The sequence below is a fragment of the Danio rerio genome, chromosome 12 (assembly GCF_049306965.1).
Source record: "Danio rerio strain Tuebingen ecotype United States chromosome 12, GRCz12tu, whole genome shotgun sequence".
In the NCBI taxonomy this organism is placed as follows: Eukaryota; Metazoa; Chordata; class Actinopteri; order Cypriniformes; family Danionidae; genus Danio; species Danio rerio.
The window spans coordinates 13,545,516-13,568,104 of record NC_133187.1 but is presented as its reverse complement, the minus strand read 5'-3'; the positions used below and the strand labels follow the sequence as shown (position 1 = coordinate 13,568,104).

The 22,589-nt window shown below is 34.4% G+C and overlaps 1 protein-coding gene across 3 annotated transcripts in view; it reads left to right on the top strand.

The window, feature by feature from the left end:
* Positions 1 to 22,589, top strand: part of ccser2b (coiled-coil serine-rich protein 2b) — a 126,665-nt gene that overhangs the window by 85,544 nt on the left and 18,532 nt on the right. For all 3 annotated transcript variants that reach the window (XM_021480271.3, XM_005156108.6, XM_021480272.3), the window contains exons 7-9: positions 15,198 to 15,278; positions 15,944 to 16,030; positions 18,806 to 18,916. In XM_021480271.3, the coding sequence (XP_021335946.1) occupies positions 15,198 to 15,278; positions 15,944 to 16,030; positions 18,806 to 18,916 (279 nt within the window). The remainder of the gene's footprint in view (positions 1 to 15,197; positions 15,279 to 15,943; positions 16,031 to 18,805; positions 18,917 to 22,589) is intronic.

The window sequence follows — 22,589 nt, the reverse complement described above, 5'->3', positions numbered from 1 at the left end:
TTCTGAGTGTCTGGCTAATCCTTTTCTCTCTCTCTAAGGCATCTTCCCCTTCATGAGCAAATTGCTGTAGCTATGGTTGCCATGCATCAGATTAGCAATACGTGAACCCATTCAGTACTTCCAGAGTGCTAGCACAGATTTGAGGTACTGTGTCTCTCTTCACTAACACAGCTCTTTCACTCTTCAGCTTGGTTTCTAGGGCAAACAAAAGCAGCTTGCAGTTTCCAACAATAACTAAAAAAAATATCTGCCTGATAAAGTGAATTACAAGTGATTAAGTCAACTCTCTCAGAAAGCGCTTTACAAAGCAATTTTACAAGGCTAAAGAAAACACAGGATCTCTGTTCTACCTGATTGGGGCTTTTTCTCAATATCAAAAGTTTTTTTTTTTTTTTCTGAATATACTCAAAGTTCTGTCTTGTATTCTTTCCGTGTAAGTTCAGACATCCCAAGTTTGATATGGAAAACAAACTCCAGAGGACTCATCAGGTAAATCCTCAAAGGGAACAGTGTACTTTATAAAGTCATTTACATCACCCTGGCTATGTTGTTTTACTATCTTAACAATAAAATGAAAACTTGTAAAACCGCACAGAATTTTAAATTGACAAAACAAATTGCATCGTTGGTCTCTAATATTACTTGGGTAAAGGTTAAGGTTAAAGGTGCACAGTTCCTCCCCTGCTGTCCAAAGCCATGCCTTCTGAAGTCACGAGAAACGCACTCATTACAGATGATGGAGACCCATAGATCATGTCATTCGCCAGTTAGAAAATTTTGTAGTACTTCATAATACTACAATTATGAACAAAAACTGTATTATATCTAGCACGAGTTGTGTAGCAAGCAAATTTTGTCATAATATGAAATATTTAATGAGTGAAAGGATCGCCGGTCTCATTCTTTAAGATGCCTTGTCCTAAATCAACTACCGTATAGTTTTTGGCCAGGGCGGTGCAGGAATAACACTTTTTACTAAGTCGTAGTTGCATGCTGTTTTAGGCCGAACAATCAAACTACCATGGTAAACAATATAGGAACTGCATCACTTGTTGTAATTGTTTAAAATGAATATCAAACCAACTTCACCTCAGTAAAGCATGCTAGGCAGAATAGCACTATTTATTTATGTTTTGTTATTAAAGGGCACCTATTTTGCCCCCTTTTTTAAGATTTAATAGTAATATTATGGTTCTTCTGAGTGTGCCAGTTTAGGTTGTGTTCAAAGCACAAATCAGATTTTTTTATTATAATGTGTCAAAAAGTGTGATTTTGGGGGCGTGAACACAGGTCGCTGTTTTAGGGACGTGTTCCTTCACATGAAAAATAGTTTTGACTTCCCGCCCAGCTTAACAAAGAAGCAGAACCAAGAGCTCCCACTCTTTGTGTATATGGCAACAGACAAGCAGACAGAGAGAAGTAACATGAGTGAGAGGACCAGCATTCAGCCGTACATGTACGACACAGACCAAGCAGAGACTCCTGTTGAGGAATCAATATTTCTAATGTGCCAGTATGTGTCAGAGTGGTAGTTACAAAAACATTTGTGTCTTTTTTTAGTTTTACCGTCGCTATGTAACGATGCATGCGTCATCCGTATTGGGATGCAACGATTAACCAGTTTCACTAATCACTAATCGTGATTTAATTCATCACGGTTAATTAATCGTCAAGTCGTCTAAACACCAAGTTTCTGCATGGAACAAAACTGCAGCAACTAAACAAAGTTATGCCAACTGTGTGTTAGTTTAAAGTTCCGAGCTTGTACACAGAGACCAATAACCACGCACACTGGATTAACTTTTACTAAGGCTATTAATAAGGCAAGTTCGTTATTTCCAATGGAGGGCATCCTCGCTCACACTTTCCAGTGGCACCTAGTTGAGATGACAGGGAGCTTCTGTGAACCCGGGAAATGCAAACGGCTGGTTTAAGGAAGACTCAATGAAAGTACACGTTTGCAAACCCACCTAAAGTTACAAACAATGGCGCCGATGGGAGTGATCATGTAGTAAATGTTGATCCACCAGCCGAGATCAATTGAGTGTTTTCAGAGAGAGAGCTAAAAGACTCGGTGGATTAGCTGTTTTTAATGGCCCAAATCTCGATACTTTGCATTCATGGTGTGTTCAGACAAAATGGTAGCTAAATGTAAAATCTCTTGCTCATTTGCAGGAAGACGATGAAGACTCTTTTGTTGAGCCCAATGAGCTTTACATCCAAAAATAGAGCAAGTGTGTTCCTTTGGTTACATTGCTTTGACTCTCACGCTGAAAATGGAGGATATGGTAGTGTGCGCCTGTCCGTCAAGTTGCGGTTTGTCTTAAAACTACTTCAATTAGTACACCATTTTTAAGTTGTTAAATTGAAAGAAAAAAGGGACTTGGTGTGTTTATATCCCTCCAATATATCAGTCTTTACACTATACCTACACACATGTTTGTCCATGTCTGTCTGTCCGTGTTGTTTAGTCAGAGACTAAACAACGCTTCTGTCATCATAACCCATTCGTAAGACAGCACAATCTACATAAACTTTGCATGACTAAAATAGTTTTAAAACATTACCTGTCTAAAAGAAATACTTCAGCCATGGTGTCATCTTTCCTCCAGTGTGCAAAAAAAACTTCAATATTATTTCAGGATTTGTTTTTATCGGTGACTGTCTTAAAAATGGTTAAAAAAGACTTTTAAATGAAATGAGATTTAGCCTAGATCACAATAATTTTATTAATGTTTTACTTAGTTTTAAGAATACTGCGTTATGAATATGAGTTTTCAGGACGCATTTTAGGTATTGGGTGTGGCTATACTGTACTTTTACTTTCTATAGCCTACATTAATTGTATAATTAAAATGCAATAATTAGCCTAGCTTTTTTTTTTTTTGTTGTATTATAAATATTTCATTTAAGTATTTTCAATTTCAACTTTTAATTTATGCATTATTTATTAATTTAGGCTATTTATTTTTTTTTGCAGGTCAGCTGTATTGTTCACGAGAACTATTTTTATCTTTCCGAACTTGTTTAACAATTAAGTTTTACTTGGTTCTTGTTACGGCTGAAAAAATAATAAAGTTACTTTAATACTTAAAGTATTAGCTTCAGGATGAACAACACAGATCAGGCTGGGATGAACATGAGTTTGCTTCACATATACAGCAAGCTTATGACGCAGATGTTAAAAGACAATGTTGCGTGCAGCTTTTTATTTTTATATTACTCTGCAACATAAAAAAGTATACAAGGTTTTGCCAATTTTTGTTAGCGCTATGAAATCAATGCATTCAGCTATGAATTACTAAAACGTATTGAAAAGGATGTCTTTGTGTCTTTTTAACTAGTAGCTCGAACCACGGGTAGTCGAGTAACTCGAGTATTGTTTTAAAAAGAAATCGATTAGCAGAAACCAGTAGTCGTGCAAGCGCTAATATATATATATATATATATATATATATATATATATATATATATATATATATATATATATATATATATATATATATATACACATATATATGTGTGTGTGTATTATTGTATTATTAAATTTATTCATCTTATAAAAGTTTTTTATTGGGCAAATAAAAATCTTTTCCATCTGTGCCGTTTGAAAAACTCTCACCTTTAGCCCCTTCTGAGTCTAAAGTTTCATTCACAATGGTTTTAAAAATGTCCTAAAATTGCTCTGTGAAACCTGCAGAAACCCTGCCTAAACATAGTTTACATTTCTTTCTTATTTAATTTCCTACTTTATTGAAGATGCAGCAGGTTAATCTGCCATTAACAAGTCTTTCAAGCAGAGGAATTTCCTCTGGTCTTTGGATAATTATGGATTCAGAAGTTAATGCTCAGACAAGTCTTTATGTAAGGTCACATTTTTGTTTGCAGATTAAATATATTACAGAAAATGTGATATAAATTTTTGCCTTTAGACAAGAAATTATTTTATAGTCATTCAAACGGCTCTACTGAAGCGTCTCTACTTGATGGTTGGTCTCAAGAATTTTTTGCTCTATTTTTTTCCCTCCAGTTTGTAGTTTTCATCAAATGTATTGTGGGCTATATTAGCGGTTAGATTACAGACTGTTCTACACTTTGAATTTCTAGTGGAAATTGTTGAACATCCAGGGACCTACTTTTTTCAACATACTTATAAATGTAAATACTAATATAAATATTGCATATTGGTGACACACTTTTTCTATTTTAGAATACTATTTAGGATTGAGAATATGCAAATTGGTACACAATATTACTCACCTCTTTGCAAAGTCTTGATTTCCCTTGGCTGTCACTACTTAGCCTTTGTTTTTGCCTGCAGTTGTCTTGTTTGACTTTGGACTGTTCTTCTGGTTTTTGGATTGCTAGTTGCCAGCCTCAGCCCTAATCTGCTTATATTCATACAATGTTCATTGACTGTGCATATGTTTTGTTTCTGTTTATACTGTCGCTGTTAAACAGTCCTGTAGTTGCGTTATTCAATAAAGCTGCATATGGATCTAGACAAGCCTGACTTTTCGCAACACATGCACATTAGCTAGTATGTCATTTGAGCATTAGATCTTACAGAGTAATTGATGTCATCTGTCCAGTGTGTTTGAAAACTCTGACATTTACTAAGATATTATCACATTTTCATGAACACTTAAAAAGTAAAGGTTACTGGGGCCTCAGCAGCACTTTCCTCAGAAAACTCATGATATTTACACATGGCATTAAGCAGCTTTTTTTATCCAAGCAAGCACTACATTGAAAAAACTTGAACTATTCAAAAGAACATCGTTTAAACATTGTCATTATGTGTGCTCATTAGAACTCTTGTTAGTTAAGCTGACATTTGTTAAACAAATATTACCTGACTTAAAAGAGAAAGATAAGATTGTTTGCACTTTGCCAATTAAATTTTAATTAAAACTTTATAATGAAATCCTGACTTGATTGGCTCTGTTTCATTTTCATTTCAGCACATATATTAACAGTTGTGATTGACTTTGCTAGAGTCTTTAGGAAGTTTTCAGTTGCACTGTAAAGTCATGCTCTCTTTTCTTTTGATTCATGAACTTCCAAGAATGTTTGTTCTTTTTTTGGTTTCAATAAGGCTTACAATCATCTCTTTAATTTAACACTTTTGTGAACAATTGTTTGTATTATTCCAGTTTTTTTGCTTAATATAGAAAGCATACAGCATGTGACTATATCGTAAAACAACCCCCGAATACCCACCCCACACCCAGATAGATAAAAGAATAATGTTAAGCCAAATACAGAGTAGAAGTTAGGTAAATACAAATAAATAACTATACCATCCTGAGATACATAATGTACATATAAACAGAAAAGCTATACATTAGAAGGTAGAAACAAAAGATTTGGCAATATCAAAAGCTAAAATCCAGGTCCATGTACAGTATGCGTGCTGTTAAAAGTTCTGTACAAATAATGTTCAGCAAAGATAGGCCCTATTGATGTCTACTGACAATATGAGAAGGGATCCCAGTAAAGTGAAGGGCACCCTATACTGTCAGTGGGCGCCGTCTTTCATATGAGACATTAAACTGAGGTCCTGACGCTCTGTGGTCATTAAAATAATGTGGTAAAGAGTACACTGAAAAAAAAGGATTTCTGCTAAATTGTTAGAAACAATTTATATGTGTTAAAATTGCAAATTAAATTTAGTCATGTTCAACTTAATTTGTTTGTTTAAATTTAGCCCAAATAAATAGTTTACAAACAATTAACTTAAATATTTAGTAAATCCAAGGAGTCCTCTTTGAATTTCTTCTTTTGACTTTTTCAGTGTAGGGGTGTCACCCTGGTGTCCTGGCATTTACCCGTCTTGTCGTCCCAGTCATCCCTATCCATCGAATTGGCTCTATCACTGTCTCTCCACTACACCTATAGCTGATGTGTGGTTAGTGTTTGAGTGCCGTTGTCCTGTGGCTGCCATATAACATATGACTTTGTTTTCTTTCAGATTAATACAGTCAAAGTAATAAAAATTTTATTTTTGCTCTTCCCTGCTGTATAGTGGTGGTAAATAGTGACTTTAAATTGCCAGGGACTTAATAAAAAGTCTCACAAAGTGGATCAAGGTTTTTTGTGACAAAAACAAATGTTCTAACTATTTTAATTATAAACTCCAGTCAGACTTTTAGTCAGCCGAATGCACGTTATGGCCATATATTGTACACCAAGGAGGATGACTTTAGGGTGAGTTCATTGTGTAAGTTTTATTTATGGGTTAAATATTCTTTTAAAACAGGAACTCCAAATTATTGATGATATGTTGTATTAAACATAATTTAAGACTACATGCATACAGATAGACTGACTAACTAACATATAGAAAGACAGATAAATAAGCCATTGCTTATTCCATTGTTTTCTTTAAAAGAATACATCCAAATATTTCAATTATATATTTGCAAATTTGGTTTTTGTCATACTAACGTGTAGTTAACTGTTTTACATCTTTAGTTTTGCTACTTCAAATGCTTGGTTACATTTGATTTAGGAGATTTAATCTAGAACTACTTATAGTCTTCAGTTAGAGGCTTCCCTAAAAGGTGATCAATGAGATAGAATAGTGCTAAGCCATTAGGAGATTTATAAACCATTACAAGAACTTTGAAAGCAATCCTGTTGCAGCCTAGAAATCAATGTAATGCGATTAAGTTTGGGGTGATATGCACGTTTGCTGACTAAAGTTTCTAATCCAGAAATGTTCCAGAGATTGTTTTGTTAATCCCTTTTGACTTCTAAAATGCACCATTCAGTTGTACTTTGTAATTTGCATTAGAAAAGTGACATCTTGTGCATTAGAAATGGAAACTCTCATTACCGAAGCGCTAGAAAGTTTGTGTCTTTTTACTCTGTTAATCTTTGACTAGCTGTCAAAAGCCAACCTTTTTTGTAGAAACGTATGAATCTGTTTTGACTGTGTGATCTGTGAGTCTAGCTTTATGAGCTTGATCAGGCTTTGAGTTGAAATCTGCAGGACAGTGAAACTGACAAACTGGATTTGAGGGTCTCATAAAAATATTAACAAGACTGAACATGTTAATTACCTTGTGAGACAGTAGTTCTGGGTTTGTAGGATTACAAACTCAGACATCTACAGCTAATGTATTTTCATCTGAAAGCATAATGCTAAACATAGACCTATAATGAAAAATGTAATGTAATGTTATATGAAATGAACAATTTTATATATATATATATATATATATATATATATATATATATATATATATATATATATATATATATATATATATATATATATATATATATATATATATATATATATATATATATATATATATTGTAGCGGGGCAGAGGGAAAACAGCGACACAGTTGGATAAGTTTACAGACAAGTCCCCGGAGGGTGCTTTATTTACAACGTGAAGGTGGTGTAAAAGGTGCTCTTCTTCGGTGTGAGGTGCTCTGGTGCTCCGGGAAGTAGGTGAAGGACAGTGAGTAGTCGGGTGTAGGATCGTCACGAGCTGGAGTCCGCTAAGGAGAGACAGAGAGACAAGCATTAGCACAGGGAGACATTGAAGGAATGAAGCTCATCTTCTCCTGGCGTAGGTTGGGCTTATATGCCTCTCTGCGTGATGCCGTCCAGCTGTGAGCGATCCTGGCTTGATGATGGTCCAGCTGGGTGAAATTAGCGACCAGGGCGACGTGGCATGTGCTCGCCTGTATTGCAAACAAGTGATTTTTTTAATATACATTTAATAATAATACATATATATATATATATATATATATATATATATATATATATATATATATATATATATATATATATATATATATATATGTATTATTATTAAATGTATATTAAAAAAATCACTTGTTTGCAATACAGGTGCTGTTCTGTTTAAAATTCCTATGTGGTAACTGAGTTTATTAGGTTAACTAGTATTGAGTTTTTTTGTGTGATAGTTGAATATATTTTAAATAAACTGCAAACAAAAAATATATATAAACTTATTTTTTTCTCAGATTCTGTCTTGAAACTCTTAGTAACATACCTGTCTGTCAATAAAGTGCAGTCACTGAATTGATGGTGTTTGATCATAATAATCTAGAAAAAGTCTGTATAATAACAGTGTTTCTTGTTAAACTCTTAGTGTGTAACTTTATTGAAAGGATTTGATCGTAATAATCTAGAAAAAAAAGTAAAATAACCGTGTTTTTCTGTAAACATTTTAATGAAAATATCTGTAGATTTAATATTTTTTTGCAGTTTATTTCAACAAAGAAATTTTACCATAGTTTTATGGTTTTTGTTTGGCAGCCCATAGTGTATGGTTGTGTGAATGCGTGAGTGTATGGGTGTTTCCCAGTACTGGGTTGTGGCTGGAAGGGTATCCAGTGCATAAAACATATGCTGGAAGTGTTGGTGGCTCATTCTGCTGTGGCTACCCCTGACTAAGCCAAAGGAAAATGAATGAATAAGCATTCATAGCCTTTGCTCAACATTTTTTGAAGCACATTTGGCAAAAATTACAGCCCCAAGTCTTTCGAATATGATGTTAGAAGTTTGTCTTACCTATTATTGTGTAGTTTCTTCTGTTCTTCTTTGAAGAACCACTCAAGCTCTGTCTGGATGTATGAGTATATTTTAAATGATGTCTGTTGAATATATTTTAAATAAACTGCAAACAAAAAATATATATAAACTTATTTTTTTCTCAGATTCTTTCTTGAAACTCTTAGTAACATACCTGTCTGTCAATAAAGTGCAGTCACTTTATTGATGGTGTTTGATCATAATAATCTAGGAAAAGTCTGTATAATAACAGTGTTTCTTGTTAAACTCTTAGTGTGTAACTTTATTGAAAGGATTTGATCGTAATAATCTAGGAAAACTGTAAAATAACCGTGTTTTTCTGTAAACATTTTAATGAAAATATCTGTAGATTTAATATTTTTTTGCACTTTATTTCAACAAAGAAATTTTACCATAGTTTTATAGTTTTTGTTTGGCAGCCGTAGCTGCCAGTCATTTGACCTTTTTTTTTCCGATTTTTTTTATTTTTATTTTTTTTACTTTTTTTTTTTATTTATTACTTTAATTTTACGTAATTTTAAATGTACTTAAAAAAAACAGGAAAAAACACTGGATAAATAATACGGCAATTTTATTTTATAAAACAGACAAATTGTTGTAATTTGTCATTACTTATATAGTACATAAAATAACAGTCAAGCTGTTAATTTACAGATATCGTTTGTAATTTTACAGATTTTTGTATATAATTTAAAATAACAGAAAAAATACTGTATAAATATTGCTGTAATTTCCCTGTATAAAAACAAAAATGTCAGTAACTTTAATGATAAAGTACCTAAAATGAAAGTCAAACTGTGAATTTAGAGAGATTGTTTGTCATTTTACTAAGTTCTACATATAATTTTAAATGAAAAAAAATTACTGTAAAAAATGTAGGGATATTTTCTGTAAAGTATAAAATAAGGTTGTTTTTTTACAGTGTGTATGTGTGTATATGTCTATATATATATATATATATATATATATATATATATATATATATATATATATATATATATATATATATATATATATATATATATATAATACATACATATGCATTAGAACAAACATTATGACATATAACATGTGACGTAACTGTCACAACCACCAGCGGTCTAATCCTTGCAGATTGCTGGTATACAAGTTGATTGCTGGAGAATAACACACACACCACACTAAAGAACTTCATATCCAATCATGCCCCACTTACACACACACACACACACACACACACACACACACACACACACACACACACACACACACACACACACACACACACACACAAACACACACACACTCACTTAGCTGAAGGATCATTATGAACTGATTACATGGACTATATACAAAGCACACAAGCACACCTCTGGGCTGAGTCTTGTTTGTCTATTAGCATTAAAATGCGTTTTCCTTGCCTAGCCTAACCTAGCCATGTTAGACATTTGCTTTGTTTATTGTTTATGCTGTTAGCTGCCTGGACTGATCTATTTTCCTGTGAGCCGACTGCCCTGTATCATACTGTTTGTTCCTGTATTTGACCGATGCTTGCCTGACCCTTTTTGTAATAAATACTGCATGTGGATCCTCAATTCCATTGTCAGTGTCCACTCCATGACAGTAACAGCATGCAATAATCAGTTTAGATTTCTCTGTATTGTGTATTTTGTGGTAGGTAAATATAGCCTGCTTTAAACCGCTTAAAGTTTCTGATAGGAGTAAGAATAAAAGGCAAATAAAAAAAATGACAAGCTTGATGCTTGGTACTGAAAGGCGCATTACAGAAAATAATCCCCAAAAGAGGCCAAAACCAACTCTTTCTTTTCTGTATTGAGCCTTTTCTGGGTTCGCTTTCTTTCTTACTACTAAATTTAACTATGTCTTTAACATATGAGCCTGTCTCCAGTAGACAGTGACAGAGCCAGGAAGCAATGGGAGGGCAGAAAGGGTAAGATCTCATCCTGACCTTAAATGCCCTACTGGATATCTGTGCAAGAAAGGCAATAGCTTTAGCTTTGAACCTGTTTTGAGCTGTTTGAGCTGAAGCGGTCTCTGTTAAAGCTGATTGTAGATCATTTCTGAGAGGTAGAACATGTTCTAGAGCTCCGTAGAGAAGTGTTGCAAGTGAAGGCTTTTGAAGAGATGAGTAAGATGTTGAAAGAGATAACAACTTAAGAAAAGACACTTCACATCTGTTCTTTCTTTTTCATCATGGGGCCCTTTGCACAAAAATCTTCAAATTCTTCAAGTGTGTTTGTTAAAGTGGAAGAGAGTAAAGATATTCTTCTAAAATACTGCTTAGGACACCATTAGCCTTATGTCAACTCTCCGGGAACATTTCAGAATGTTAACATGTCCCCACTGTCTGTTTTGTTATTGGATAAGTGTTTGAAAAACATTCCCAATTGTGGAACTGATAGATATTCACAGTATGACAATTATTTTAATGAATTTGTCTTTAAATGTCTCTTGAGTATCTTTTCAAGCTGTGGCTTGGCAATAGATGACTTTGGATTAGAACAGTGGTTCTCAAACTGTGGTACGCGTACCATTAGTGGTACGCGGGCTTCCTCCTAGTGGTACGCGGAGGAACCGCTGAATAATGAAAGAAACAATTAACACTTAATCCTTTAATGCGTAATATAACATTGATGTGATCAGCATTGGCTGTTTAGTGAAGCGTACGATCACAACGCTGTGCTTAGAATGTTTATTTTAGTGCATTGTGTCATAAGCTGCTGAAAATCAGTTTCCAAAGTTTAAGAATTGATTCTGAAGCGTGATTTGACTGACATGAAAAGTAGCCAATCACAGTCGACCTTGTCTAGTTGCGTGAAACGTAAGGGCGGGACAAATGCTTTCTGTGTTGCAGAGACAGAAAAAACAACTTAAAAACAAATGTTTTGTTGGAATAATGCTTCTCGGATGTTTTCACTGTAGATATGTTCAACAGAGTAATTAAACCGCGGACATATGTCCTGCCTTTTTGATGATCTACATACACGTTTCGCTCTCCGACAGCCAGTCTGACCTGTCACTCCTCCAAACACATCATTCTGAATGGCGGCGCGGGAATTGCGGTATTGCGCAATTATTCATTTCTGCAAATGCGGCGAGTGCTTTATTTTAACACGAGAGCGCATTCATGTACGCAAATCGCTAAAACAGATATGCGAGCTCTTAAATATGCTTTTTTCAAATGAACTGCAAGACCTCTCATGATCGCCTGTGTGCTCAGATTGAATACAATCGCGATCTCTCCACTATTAAAGCAAACATTATTTATCTTTGCTCCTTGACTAAATTTAGTCAAAAGTATTAAAAGTTATCAAATATTTAGAATTAGATTGATGCATGATCGATGACAATGCTAATGGTCTTCTTATTTGGCTGTGTTGTGAAGTGAAACTTACTTTTAGCAAAGGTGAATTTTTTTTTATTTCTTTACGACAAAAGAATTATGCTGGAAATGTTTCTGGATGAGGTATTTGTGTGATTTACACATTTAGCTGTATTCTGATCTGTCCTAAAGCATTACAGGTCAAAGCAATTCTTTGTTTCTTATTGTTTATTTATCAAAATTAACAATAAGGCTCTGAGGCTTAAAGCACTGCTTTGATAAATGTAGTGTCGTCATATTTCAAATACCTCAAGTAAAATGAAGCCATTTGTTTTATTTTTTTACTGACAGTGTACTTGTATTTTTTTAAAGTTCTATTTTAGATTAAGATCAAGTGTAAAATAAAATCTACATGTGATGTACAGCTATTTAAGAAACAAATTTGTCATATTGTAAAGAAAAATAGTGTAAAATATGTAAATAAAAGGCCAAATTAAATCTTTTTACCATATACTTTAATTCAACCTTTCAAAGCTTGAAAATATCGTTTATAAAAATGGGCAAAAAGTGTCTCTATGGCCTTAAAGATTATGTGGTAGTTTTACCAGTGCTATTGAAAAAGATTAATTGTCTTGAAAGGAAAAATCGACCATACTTCCTTTGTTAGTACAAATTCCTATACATGTAGCTTTGGATTTAAGCAATTAAACCATTCAATCAGGTTTAAACTTAAAAAAAGTGATTTCATAATGAAAATCTGATTTTTTTTTTTTTTTCAAAAGTAACCAACTAGTACTTTTTAAAAGAGTACTTTGTACTTTTACCTAATATTAGTATTATTTACTAACATTTTTGTTATTTTAGCAGTGTAATAGTACTTGAGAAAGATTTCACAAGCATTTAATGCAGGTTTATTATATTATTAATATATGATTCATAAATATTATTATTAAGTGTTTTTATTTGTATCTATTCATATGCAATGTTTTATGGGTTGCTGAGAATACATTTCAGGTCTTCAGTACATAGCATGTCAGTCTTGAAAAAAAAAATAGGTGCTGGAAAAAGTGCTTAAAATTCCTTGATTTTCATAAGGCTGTGCCTGTATGAACCCTGTCATATGTACATTGACCATATATTTCAAGATTTGTCTGAAAGTGTAGGAATATGACATATAGCCTATATTCATAAGGTCCAAGCAACATGTCCAGCTTTTGATGAATAGGCTACTATGAATACTTTAGATTTAAGTACAGCAGTTTTCCTTTTACTTTTTATCTTTTTTTCATTTTTAATGAACTTTTAAAAGCATATTTTAACTTTTTTTTTTTTATCTGCAAGCACAGTTAATGTTCAGACTATTTCAAATGTTTAAAGTGATTGACAATAATACATATTCTTAATAATAGGAATTAATTTGCATCATTTTTAAACTGTGCACACCTGTAGCTGCTTAATTAGGCCTACGACGCTATTTTTTAATACTGGTTAAAAAATAGCATCGTAAGGTGGTACTTGGAGAGACAATTTTTTTCTAAGGTGGTACTTGGTGAAAAAAGTTTGAGAACCACTGGATTAGAACATTTAAACACATTTTTTAAAGATGTTCATTAACATTATATTTTAATTACAATCTTTTGTGGGTGAAATCCAGTCATTCCAATGGGAATTTGAGCAATACTTTCTATGAAGACTACACATATATTACAAGTTTATTCTTTATATGTTATAATGCATGCATATGCATGTGTTGAATCATCTTCTGAATAGTTGAAACAACTGTAAAACACTGTATAATTCTATTTAAGTTACATTAAATTATTTATCTTCCAACTTTATAGAATATCTGGGATGTTTTCACATCGCTTCACTATTTTCACATTTGATGTTACAGCATTATTCCGAAATGGAGTGAATTCATTATTTTTCTTAAGATTCTACAAATAATGCCTCATCATTTTTCAGTTAGCACTGTAACCTCACAGTAAGAAGGTTGCTGGTTAAAGTCCTGCCTGGGCCAGTTGGTCTTTGTGTGTAGCTTGTATGTTCTCCCTATGTTTGTGTGGGTTTCCCCCACAATTCAAAGTCATGCAGTATCAGTGAATTGGGCAAACAAAATTGCCCATAGTGTATGGTTGTGTGAATGCGTGAGTGTATGGGTGTTTCCCAGTACTGGGTTGTGGCTGGAGGGTGTTGGTGGCTCATTCTGCTGTGGTGACCCCTGACTAAGCCAAAAGAAAATGAATGAATAGGCGTTCATAGCCTTTGCTCAACATTTTTTGAAGCACATTTGGCAACAATTACAGCCCCACGTCTTTTGAATATGATGTTAGAAGTTTGTCTTACCTATTATTGTGTAGTTTCTTCTGTTCTTCTTTGAAGAACCACTCAAGCTCTGTCTGGATGTATGAGGGAATTTCAGTGCACATACATTTTCAAATCACTTCAGAGATGCTCAATTGGGTTCAAGTCTGGGCTCTGGCAGGGCCACTCAAGGAAAAAAAAAACACTAACATAGTCAAACTTTGTTATTTTGGCTGGTTGCTTAGGGTTGTTGTCCTAGTGAAAGAACCTTCGCCCAAGGCTAAGGTGCTCTGAAGCAGGTTTTCATCATGAATGTCTTTGTAAATTTCTTCACAAAGCTTTACCTTAATCCTGACTTGTCCCCCAGTCCCTGCCAGTGAAGTACATTAACAACAGCTGCAATATTTGTCAAACTGTAGTGAGTTTATTCATCTGCTGTCACTCTATGTGGTATGTGGGCAGAGTAATACACAAGAGTAAGGAGACTGTACAAGTGCTGTTATTACAGGAATATCGCACTGCTATCAGCCAATCAGATTCGAGAAACAGAGATAACCGTTGTGTGTGTGTGTGTATACATATATATATATATATATATATATATATATATGTGTGTGTGTGTGTGTGTGTGTGTGTGTTTGTGTGTGTGTGTGTGTGTGTGTGTGTGTGTGTGTGTGTGTGTGTGTGTGTGTGTGTGTGTGTGTGTGTGTATATATATATTTATGTATATTTATATGTATGTGTGTGTGTGTGTGTGTTAACCATTATATTATACACTGCTGGAGAAAAACTTTTCACAATGTCTGGAGTTCTTCTTGTACAATGTGGTATTCTATTGTATGCAACACAAAGGAACGGTCTTAGAGAATATAAATCAATGGGGAAGAAATGTCTACTGTGACCACAGCTAAACTTCCTTTTAGAGAAAAAAACATATTGGCTCACTTGCAGTACTAGAAAATTGATTTTGTTGCTGTTGTTGTTTTTAGATGGAGACTGAATGTTCAGTCGAAGAGACTTCAGAGGCTCTGACTCCACAATCCACCGACCAGTCTTTACTTGATGAAAAGGTGACATCTTTTGCTATTTTGTTATAAGTTATATATAACTCCCAGTATAATCCAGATATTTTCCACTATAAATTAAATTGTGTTTTACAAAAGGGTAATCACTTTTGAAGACATGCACATTTGAATCTGCGTATGTAAGTTTATTTTTATTGAGAAAATATTCCTCTAAAAATATTTCTTTTAGTTTACAATTTGATAGAAATGCAAATGACTGTCATTACTTGTGAGAATATTAAAAGAGCATTAAAAAACTATACAAGAAATATCTGGAGAAAGACAGCTGGTATCTTCAATAAAAGAAATTTATATTAAAATGTGTTTATTTTTTTATTAAAGAAATATTTTTTTTCTGGTCACTTTTTGTTTTCCAAAAAATGCTAAGTGTCTAGTTTATTTCAGAGATCTTTGTGTGTGATAAAAGGATTTTAACATAAAGTATTCTGCAAAATTGGACAATACTAATACTCATGAAACTGTATACCCAAAAATTAAAGAAAAAAATTGGTAAGGTAGTTTTAAATGAAGTTTAGCATATGTTTTTTTTTTTAGGATGCTGGAAGGCACTTGTGTAAACACGATTAGGCCTTGTTTACAAGTGGTATTTTTATTAGCCTTGGTACTTTGAGAACTTATCTTGTCTTATTTTGTCTTCTGTTATTCTAAAGGTGGCACTGCTCCTGAAAGAGATTGAAGAACTGAGAAATGAGCTCAGAAGCAAAGACAGGATGATCGCTGAGCTTTCCCAGCAGCTGGTGTGTATCATATATTTGCTTATAACAAACAGACATCAACTTAAAAAAAAAAAAAAATCACAAGACTGATTGCTTAAGTACATTCTTTTGCTGTACATAGTTTATTTAGTACATAGGTTATAGAGATAGTGACGTTATTTGCAAGTAAAAATTGTATAATAAATAATTAATATTATTCAATAATAATAACTATTATTATTATTAAAATTATTCATTCATTCATTCATTTTCTTTTCGGCTTTATTTATCCAAGATCACCACAGCGGAATGAACCGCCAACTTATACAGCACGTTTTTACCCAGCGCATCCCCCTCCAGCTACAACCCACCTCTGGGAAACATCCAAACACACTCATTCACACTCATACACTATGGACAATTTAGCCTACCTAATTCACCGGTACCACATGTCTTTGAACTGTGGGGGAAACCGGAGCACCCAGCCGAGGCTCAATCCAGCTACCTTCTTGCTGTGAGGCGACAGCACTACCTACTGCGCCACTGCCCTATTAATATTATTAAAATTATATTATTTAATAATATAATATTATATTCATGTAATCCATGTTTACACCTGGTATTAATATTAATAATGGTTGATGCTAATACATATATAAATGGAGTTTAAAACTCTTTTAGCTTGTCCACTTTTGACTACTTCCATGGGTTGTCAAAACAGATCCAATGATCAATCTTCTATAATAGCTCAACATTGCACCACAATATAATTTATACTTGCATATGTGTGTTTTAATTGATCTGACTGTCATATTATAATACATATACAGTACTGGATTATGTGGGTATCTTTAAAGCACAACACAATTTATTCATCATATTTGCATGCACATTACATAATTTCAACCCACCATCATTATACCCTCTTTCCAAAGGTTTCCCTTCAAAAATGTTTTTAAGCAAATGCTTTTAAAACAAAGGTTTGCAATCTATTCTAAAAGCTACTTGATGTGGACAAACATAAAAACACTTTAATGATTCGTTCTGTTTGATCGAAGCACAGTGACTGCATGCTGATGCCAATTATAAACAGAATCTGTGTGTCCAAAACAGGTAGTGCTAAAATGATTATTTGTTACAAACTATTGCATTCAGAGATTGAAATTATTTTTGCAGTGTCTTAACAAAGTAACAAGAATGGATGTTAATAAAGGAATTATATTTTTTGAGATACAGTTGAATTTTGTTGCCAAATGGGATTTTGTACATGAACATGGACATACACACCAGATTTTGTGCGATGCGTCTATAGCGCTGCCACATTTATACAGTGCTCCCAGAAAAAATGTCATTCAACTGCACTAGAGTTTCAAGATTAAAGCTAATCTGAAGATGCTGGACTTGTGTGTAGTAATGAGCAAACAAAGAAAACAAAGCATTTTATAGGTAAGATTTCGTATTTTATGTTTATGTATGTCACAAACTTTTGTGCTAAACGAGTATTGATGATACTGCAGTCTTTTCCTTCACTGACCATAAGGCAAAGTAGCACCAACTCGCCCTAAATACTAGGGCTCATGCTAGTTTTGTTGAAAAATAAAACGCAAACAATGTAAATGAAATATGACAACAAGATGCTGCGGTGCCAGAAGCTTTTGTTATTTTCGGCTAAGTGAATGAGTTGGAATTCATTCTCAAACAAATCACTCCCTCCATTAGAAAGAGAAGTGAAAGCAGGAGAGGGTGTGTGTTTCAGGACACGGATTAGATCAGATTTAACAGGGAGAAAGGATAATACATTTCCATGCACACACACACACACATGCTTTTTGTCAAAAATTACCATCACTTGTCCAGTGATGTACAAAAGAGATGTTAAATTCTATTATTCATAACTTAAAAATTTTAAGAAAATAAATATTTGCATACTGACCACCGGGAAAACTGCTGATCATAGATACATGTATATGTGTAAATATATCTATGGCTCTGGATGGATAGACCTTCACTTTGGTCTCACATTTATTTCTAAGGAGCGCTACCCTTTACTAAAATGGTAGGACTATTGACGCATTCCTTCCAGTAGACAACAATAGCCTAGGCGACGTCTGACGTAAATGTCTATGGTACATGAATGCCAGACTCCATTCTTGTCATTATTTTTCCCCATCATTTCTAATTTATTACTTAGTTTTTTGATTTTTCTCACTTTTATGAAAACACATTACAATCTAAATTCAAAATATGAAAATAAGTAATGGGATTATTTTTAATGATTCTTATTAGATTCTAATACGTTGTATGCAATTGGTCAAATGTTATGGTATTAAATAATTTAATTAATCAAAAATACAACCAGTGTTCTGTCATTATCATTTAAAATCAGTAGTGTTCTGTCATTATCATTTAAAATCAGTAGTGTTGTGTCATTATTATTTAACATCAGTATTTTCTTTTCCTGTGATGACAATGCTTAATTTTAGCAGCCATTATTCATCAGTCACACGATACTTCTGAAATTATGTTATTATGTTGATTAGGTGCAAGTAATATTATACATTACTATCAATGACTTTGTGTCAATGGGATAGTTTTATTAATTATTTCTTTTGCTTTGTGAAATGTGTTTAATATATTTTTATTGTTGTTGTAAAAGTCAAACTCAGACTCCTTGATGATTTACCGGAGATATTGTGCATTTTGTATTTTTTATGAATATTTTTGGAAAAACAACATGACCAGTGTTTAAATTGTATGCTATCAATTATGTGTTTTACTTTGCAATACATCATCATTTTTTTTTTCATTTTCTTTTAGTCTTCTCCAGTGGAAGATATACAGTGCCACTGCCTGGATGGTTTAGATGGTAACAAGTTGTCATTGGAGCACCAGGACAAGGATACTCAAACCCTGTGGAAGCCACATAATGTGAGTATAATTGCAGGAATATAAAAGTAAAAATAAAAATAATAATAAAAATAAAAGTAAAAGTATAAAGTATAAGTATAAAGTATAGTATAAGTATAAAAGTTTATCTCTTAGAATGTTTGTCTGTAGTCCAGGTAACACAACGTATGAAGGATGTGAATAATTTATTTTCAGGCTCTGAGAAAAATCATTCTCAGTTAGTGGTTGTTGGCCTGTACTTTCAGAGTCATTGAGAACAGGAAATAACAATTCAGTTATTATTCAGAAAGATGCCTCAGAGTGATCAGTTTAAAAATGGTGTTGACAGCTGACAAAATCAAACGGCCCAAAGCAAGGGACAATCATGTGGCGGTAATCAAATTTTCCTGTGTGTCTTATGTAGTTAATGCATTAGTAATACTTTTCATTCTTCAGTAGTTAGTAAAATGAGGCGCTTATTCTTTGGAAAATATTGTTTTTCAGCCTTCATTTTTTAAATGGTTATTTGTACTGGGAGCATTGACTAAGTTACTAATAAAAGTAAAATGTCTTGGTTTTTGGTACCATAGCAATCAATAGCAGTACTGGATTGTATTTTAACATTACTAATCATCACATTTAACAATGTTTACATTATCATTATTTCAAGAATCATTGCCCCTTTCACACATACAGACCTGTCCAAAAAATTATCAACAATTTTCCGGAAAGCGATCACATGTGAACAGCCCTTTTTTGAAAATACCGCTAAAATTGTTCCAACAATTTTCCAGAAAGAGGTGTTGTAACATTACCGGAAATTTGCCTGAATGCTGCTCTGTGAGTGCAATCGTGTGATGTACAAGACATTAAATAAATAAAAACTCCAGGTTTGTACAGCCCACTTAGAGCTGGAAGGCCCACCCACTTAGAGCTCAAGTCCCACCTACTTGGAGCTTGCTCCGACCTCTGTTTATACCCTACTCACAAGAGATGTCTACTCCAGCCAATCAGAACATTCAGATGTATTCACATCTGTGCTGTTTATAAAAATAAAAGCTTTTGAATATTTTTTCAGACACATTTAGTTACTATATGTTAGTTAGTCAGATAACATTTCTATGGTCCTTCTTAATGCCAACTGTGGAAAAACATATTGATAAAATGCCTCTGGTAAATCGCTGCTTGTTGACCTTCAAGCTCTGCTTCAGTTGCTTGACGCGAGTGCACGAGCGCATGCATATTATGTACATCTCGACATAGGAAAGTGTTCCTCCATATGTCTTCATTGAAGTGGTTCACAATACTTATCCTTCCACAAAATTTGTAATGTCGTCAAATGTCTAAACATTTAGCTGCAGTTTACATTTCTGCCTTTGGATGTCTCTGGAACAAAGCAGCTGCGTGAACGCTCAAGCTTTAAATAAAAATGAAACCATCAACTAAAGCCAGACCCCTTCCATGTTTACAAATATATTAAGAGGCCATTTCTGGTTAATGATATCAGAATTTACCTGTATTTTTGAATTGATGTGTGAATGGGGAAAAATCCGGAATATCCTTGCCTGTGTGAACAGCTCTTTTTTAAATTTACCGGTAAAGACTAGACATCCAGCACATGGAGGCTATGCTGGAGATTGGAGATTGTGGCTTGTTCTGTTTCAAGTGCGAGTCCCCTCCATTGCTACCTGCACAGCGGTTAGTAAACTAAGAGATTTGAAGAACACATTGAGCTGTCTGGGGCAATTGCTCGATCTTATTTCAACAAGCAGTTGAAAACCGTGCTTTCCTGGGTAGCCACTAAAATTGGTATGTGAGACTTGGCCAAGGTTTTAAACAGGGGTGCTCAACCCTGTTCCTGGAGATCTACCTTCCTGTAGATTTCAGCTCCAACCCTGATCAAACACACATGAACCAATTAATTAGGTCCTAAACAGTACTTGAAATTACAGGCAGTTGTGCTTGATTTGGGTTGCAATTGAAATCTGCAGGAAGGTAGATCCCCAGGAGCAAGGATGGTCACCCCTGCATAAAAACCTTGCCTGCTGTCTGTGCTGCAGCCACTGGTTTTGCTCCATTGCTGCAAACAGTAACATCTCACCTTTGGCCAATTTGTTCAGATATGCAGGAAGGCAATACTGTCTCCGGCTGCCATTAAGCAACATTGGAAATTGTGAAGCGTCCCTGAGGTGAAGCGCCCCTGAGGTGAAGCGCCCATATTGCCTTGCCTATAGTGAACGGCTGAGATCTGCTTGAAAATCTTCTTTTTAAGATGAGGAGAGCAGTTTCTATAATGATCATGAGATATGGTTCATGATAGAAAGAACAAGATCTTGAATACAAGCAGCTACACTTTTGCAAGGTGGTAAGGTGCCCCCTCAGAGATTAAGTGAGGAGCTCTGTCACCACGGAGTAACTTAAGGTAGAGCCGCTGCTCTTCCACCTCGAGAGAAGCCAGTTGAGGTGGCTCAAGCATCTGTTTTGGATGTGTCCTGAACGCCTACCTTGGGAGTTGTTCCCGGCTTGTTCTAATAGGAGGAGGCCTCGGGGAAGACCCAGGACACACTTGCCTCGGAATCTCTGCAGAGGTGCTTGAGGAAGTGTCTGTGGAGAGAGAAGTCTGGGCGTCTTATCTGATAGTGCAGCCCCCAAAATAATCAATAGACAATGATGATGATAATGGCCAGAAGAAGGTGAGCAATTTTCTGGATGTGATGTTTTGGAGGCTGCTGGTGGGTGATGCGCTGATTTTTCACCTATAGCCATGAAGTATATTTTGCAGTGGACAGGAGGCCATCTGCAGACAACAGATCCCTTTCTCTTGTGTCTCCAGCCTCTCTGTGGGATTCTGTAATCTGGGTAAGAGCTGTACCGCAAACATCTCCACCTCTTTGAGACCCTACTTCTCCTGGGTAATTAAAAATGCTAATTCCGAAGTGCTGCATTAGCAGGGGTATTGTTTAAATTAAGCATGCATCCTTGGGTTTGTGGCTGGAACCTAATGCACAGGTATATTAACTGCCTGGAGCTGCTGGCAGTGTTTCTCACCTTGTGCAGGTTTTTGTCACTTTTTGCAAGAGAAACATGTGTTGCTCTTGACAGTCAAGACAGTGATGGTAGAGTACATCAGTCATTGTGTGTATGTCACAGTGTATGTCTCATGTGGTTCAAATTGCTGTGTGTTTATTATATTTTCGTAGAGTTTAATCCATTTCGGAATAAGTCTGTAACACAAAGAAACTAAATGATTTAAAATGAAACTCCAATTTTGCCACAGGTTCCCTGTGAGGCTTAGGTTTAGAGTTGTGGGGTGAGGTAGAGCCATATAATAAGCGGTTTTACAGTATAAAACACATGATGCCTATAGAGTGTTCCTTTAAACCATGTATTTGTGTGTGTTTGTGTGAAGTGGATCCACATGATGTTCTAACAGAGAACATATAATGTATTCTAATAGCATTTTACTTTGTTATGTGTGAATTTAAATGGTATTTAATTACAGAGGTAAATATATGCTTGTGTGGAGATGCTGCAGACAAATTTGTGAATAAAAGTGTGCATTGAAGCAAATACTGCTGTAAAAAGCACATTATATTTTTGGTGTTTTGTGTACCAGTACTTATAAAATAAAAGTGTACTTTTTAATTTACTATTGCATTTTGCGCATAACAGCATGATTAATTGTGTTTTATGTTTAAAAAAAATGCATTGCCCG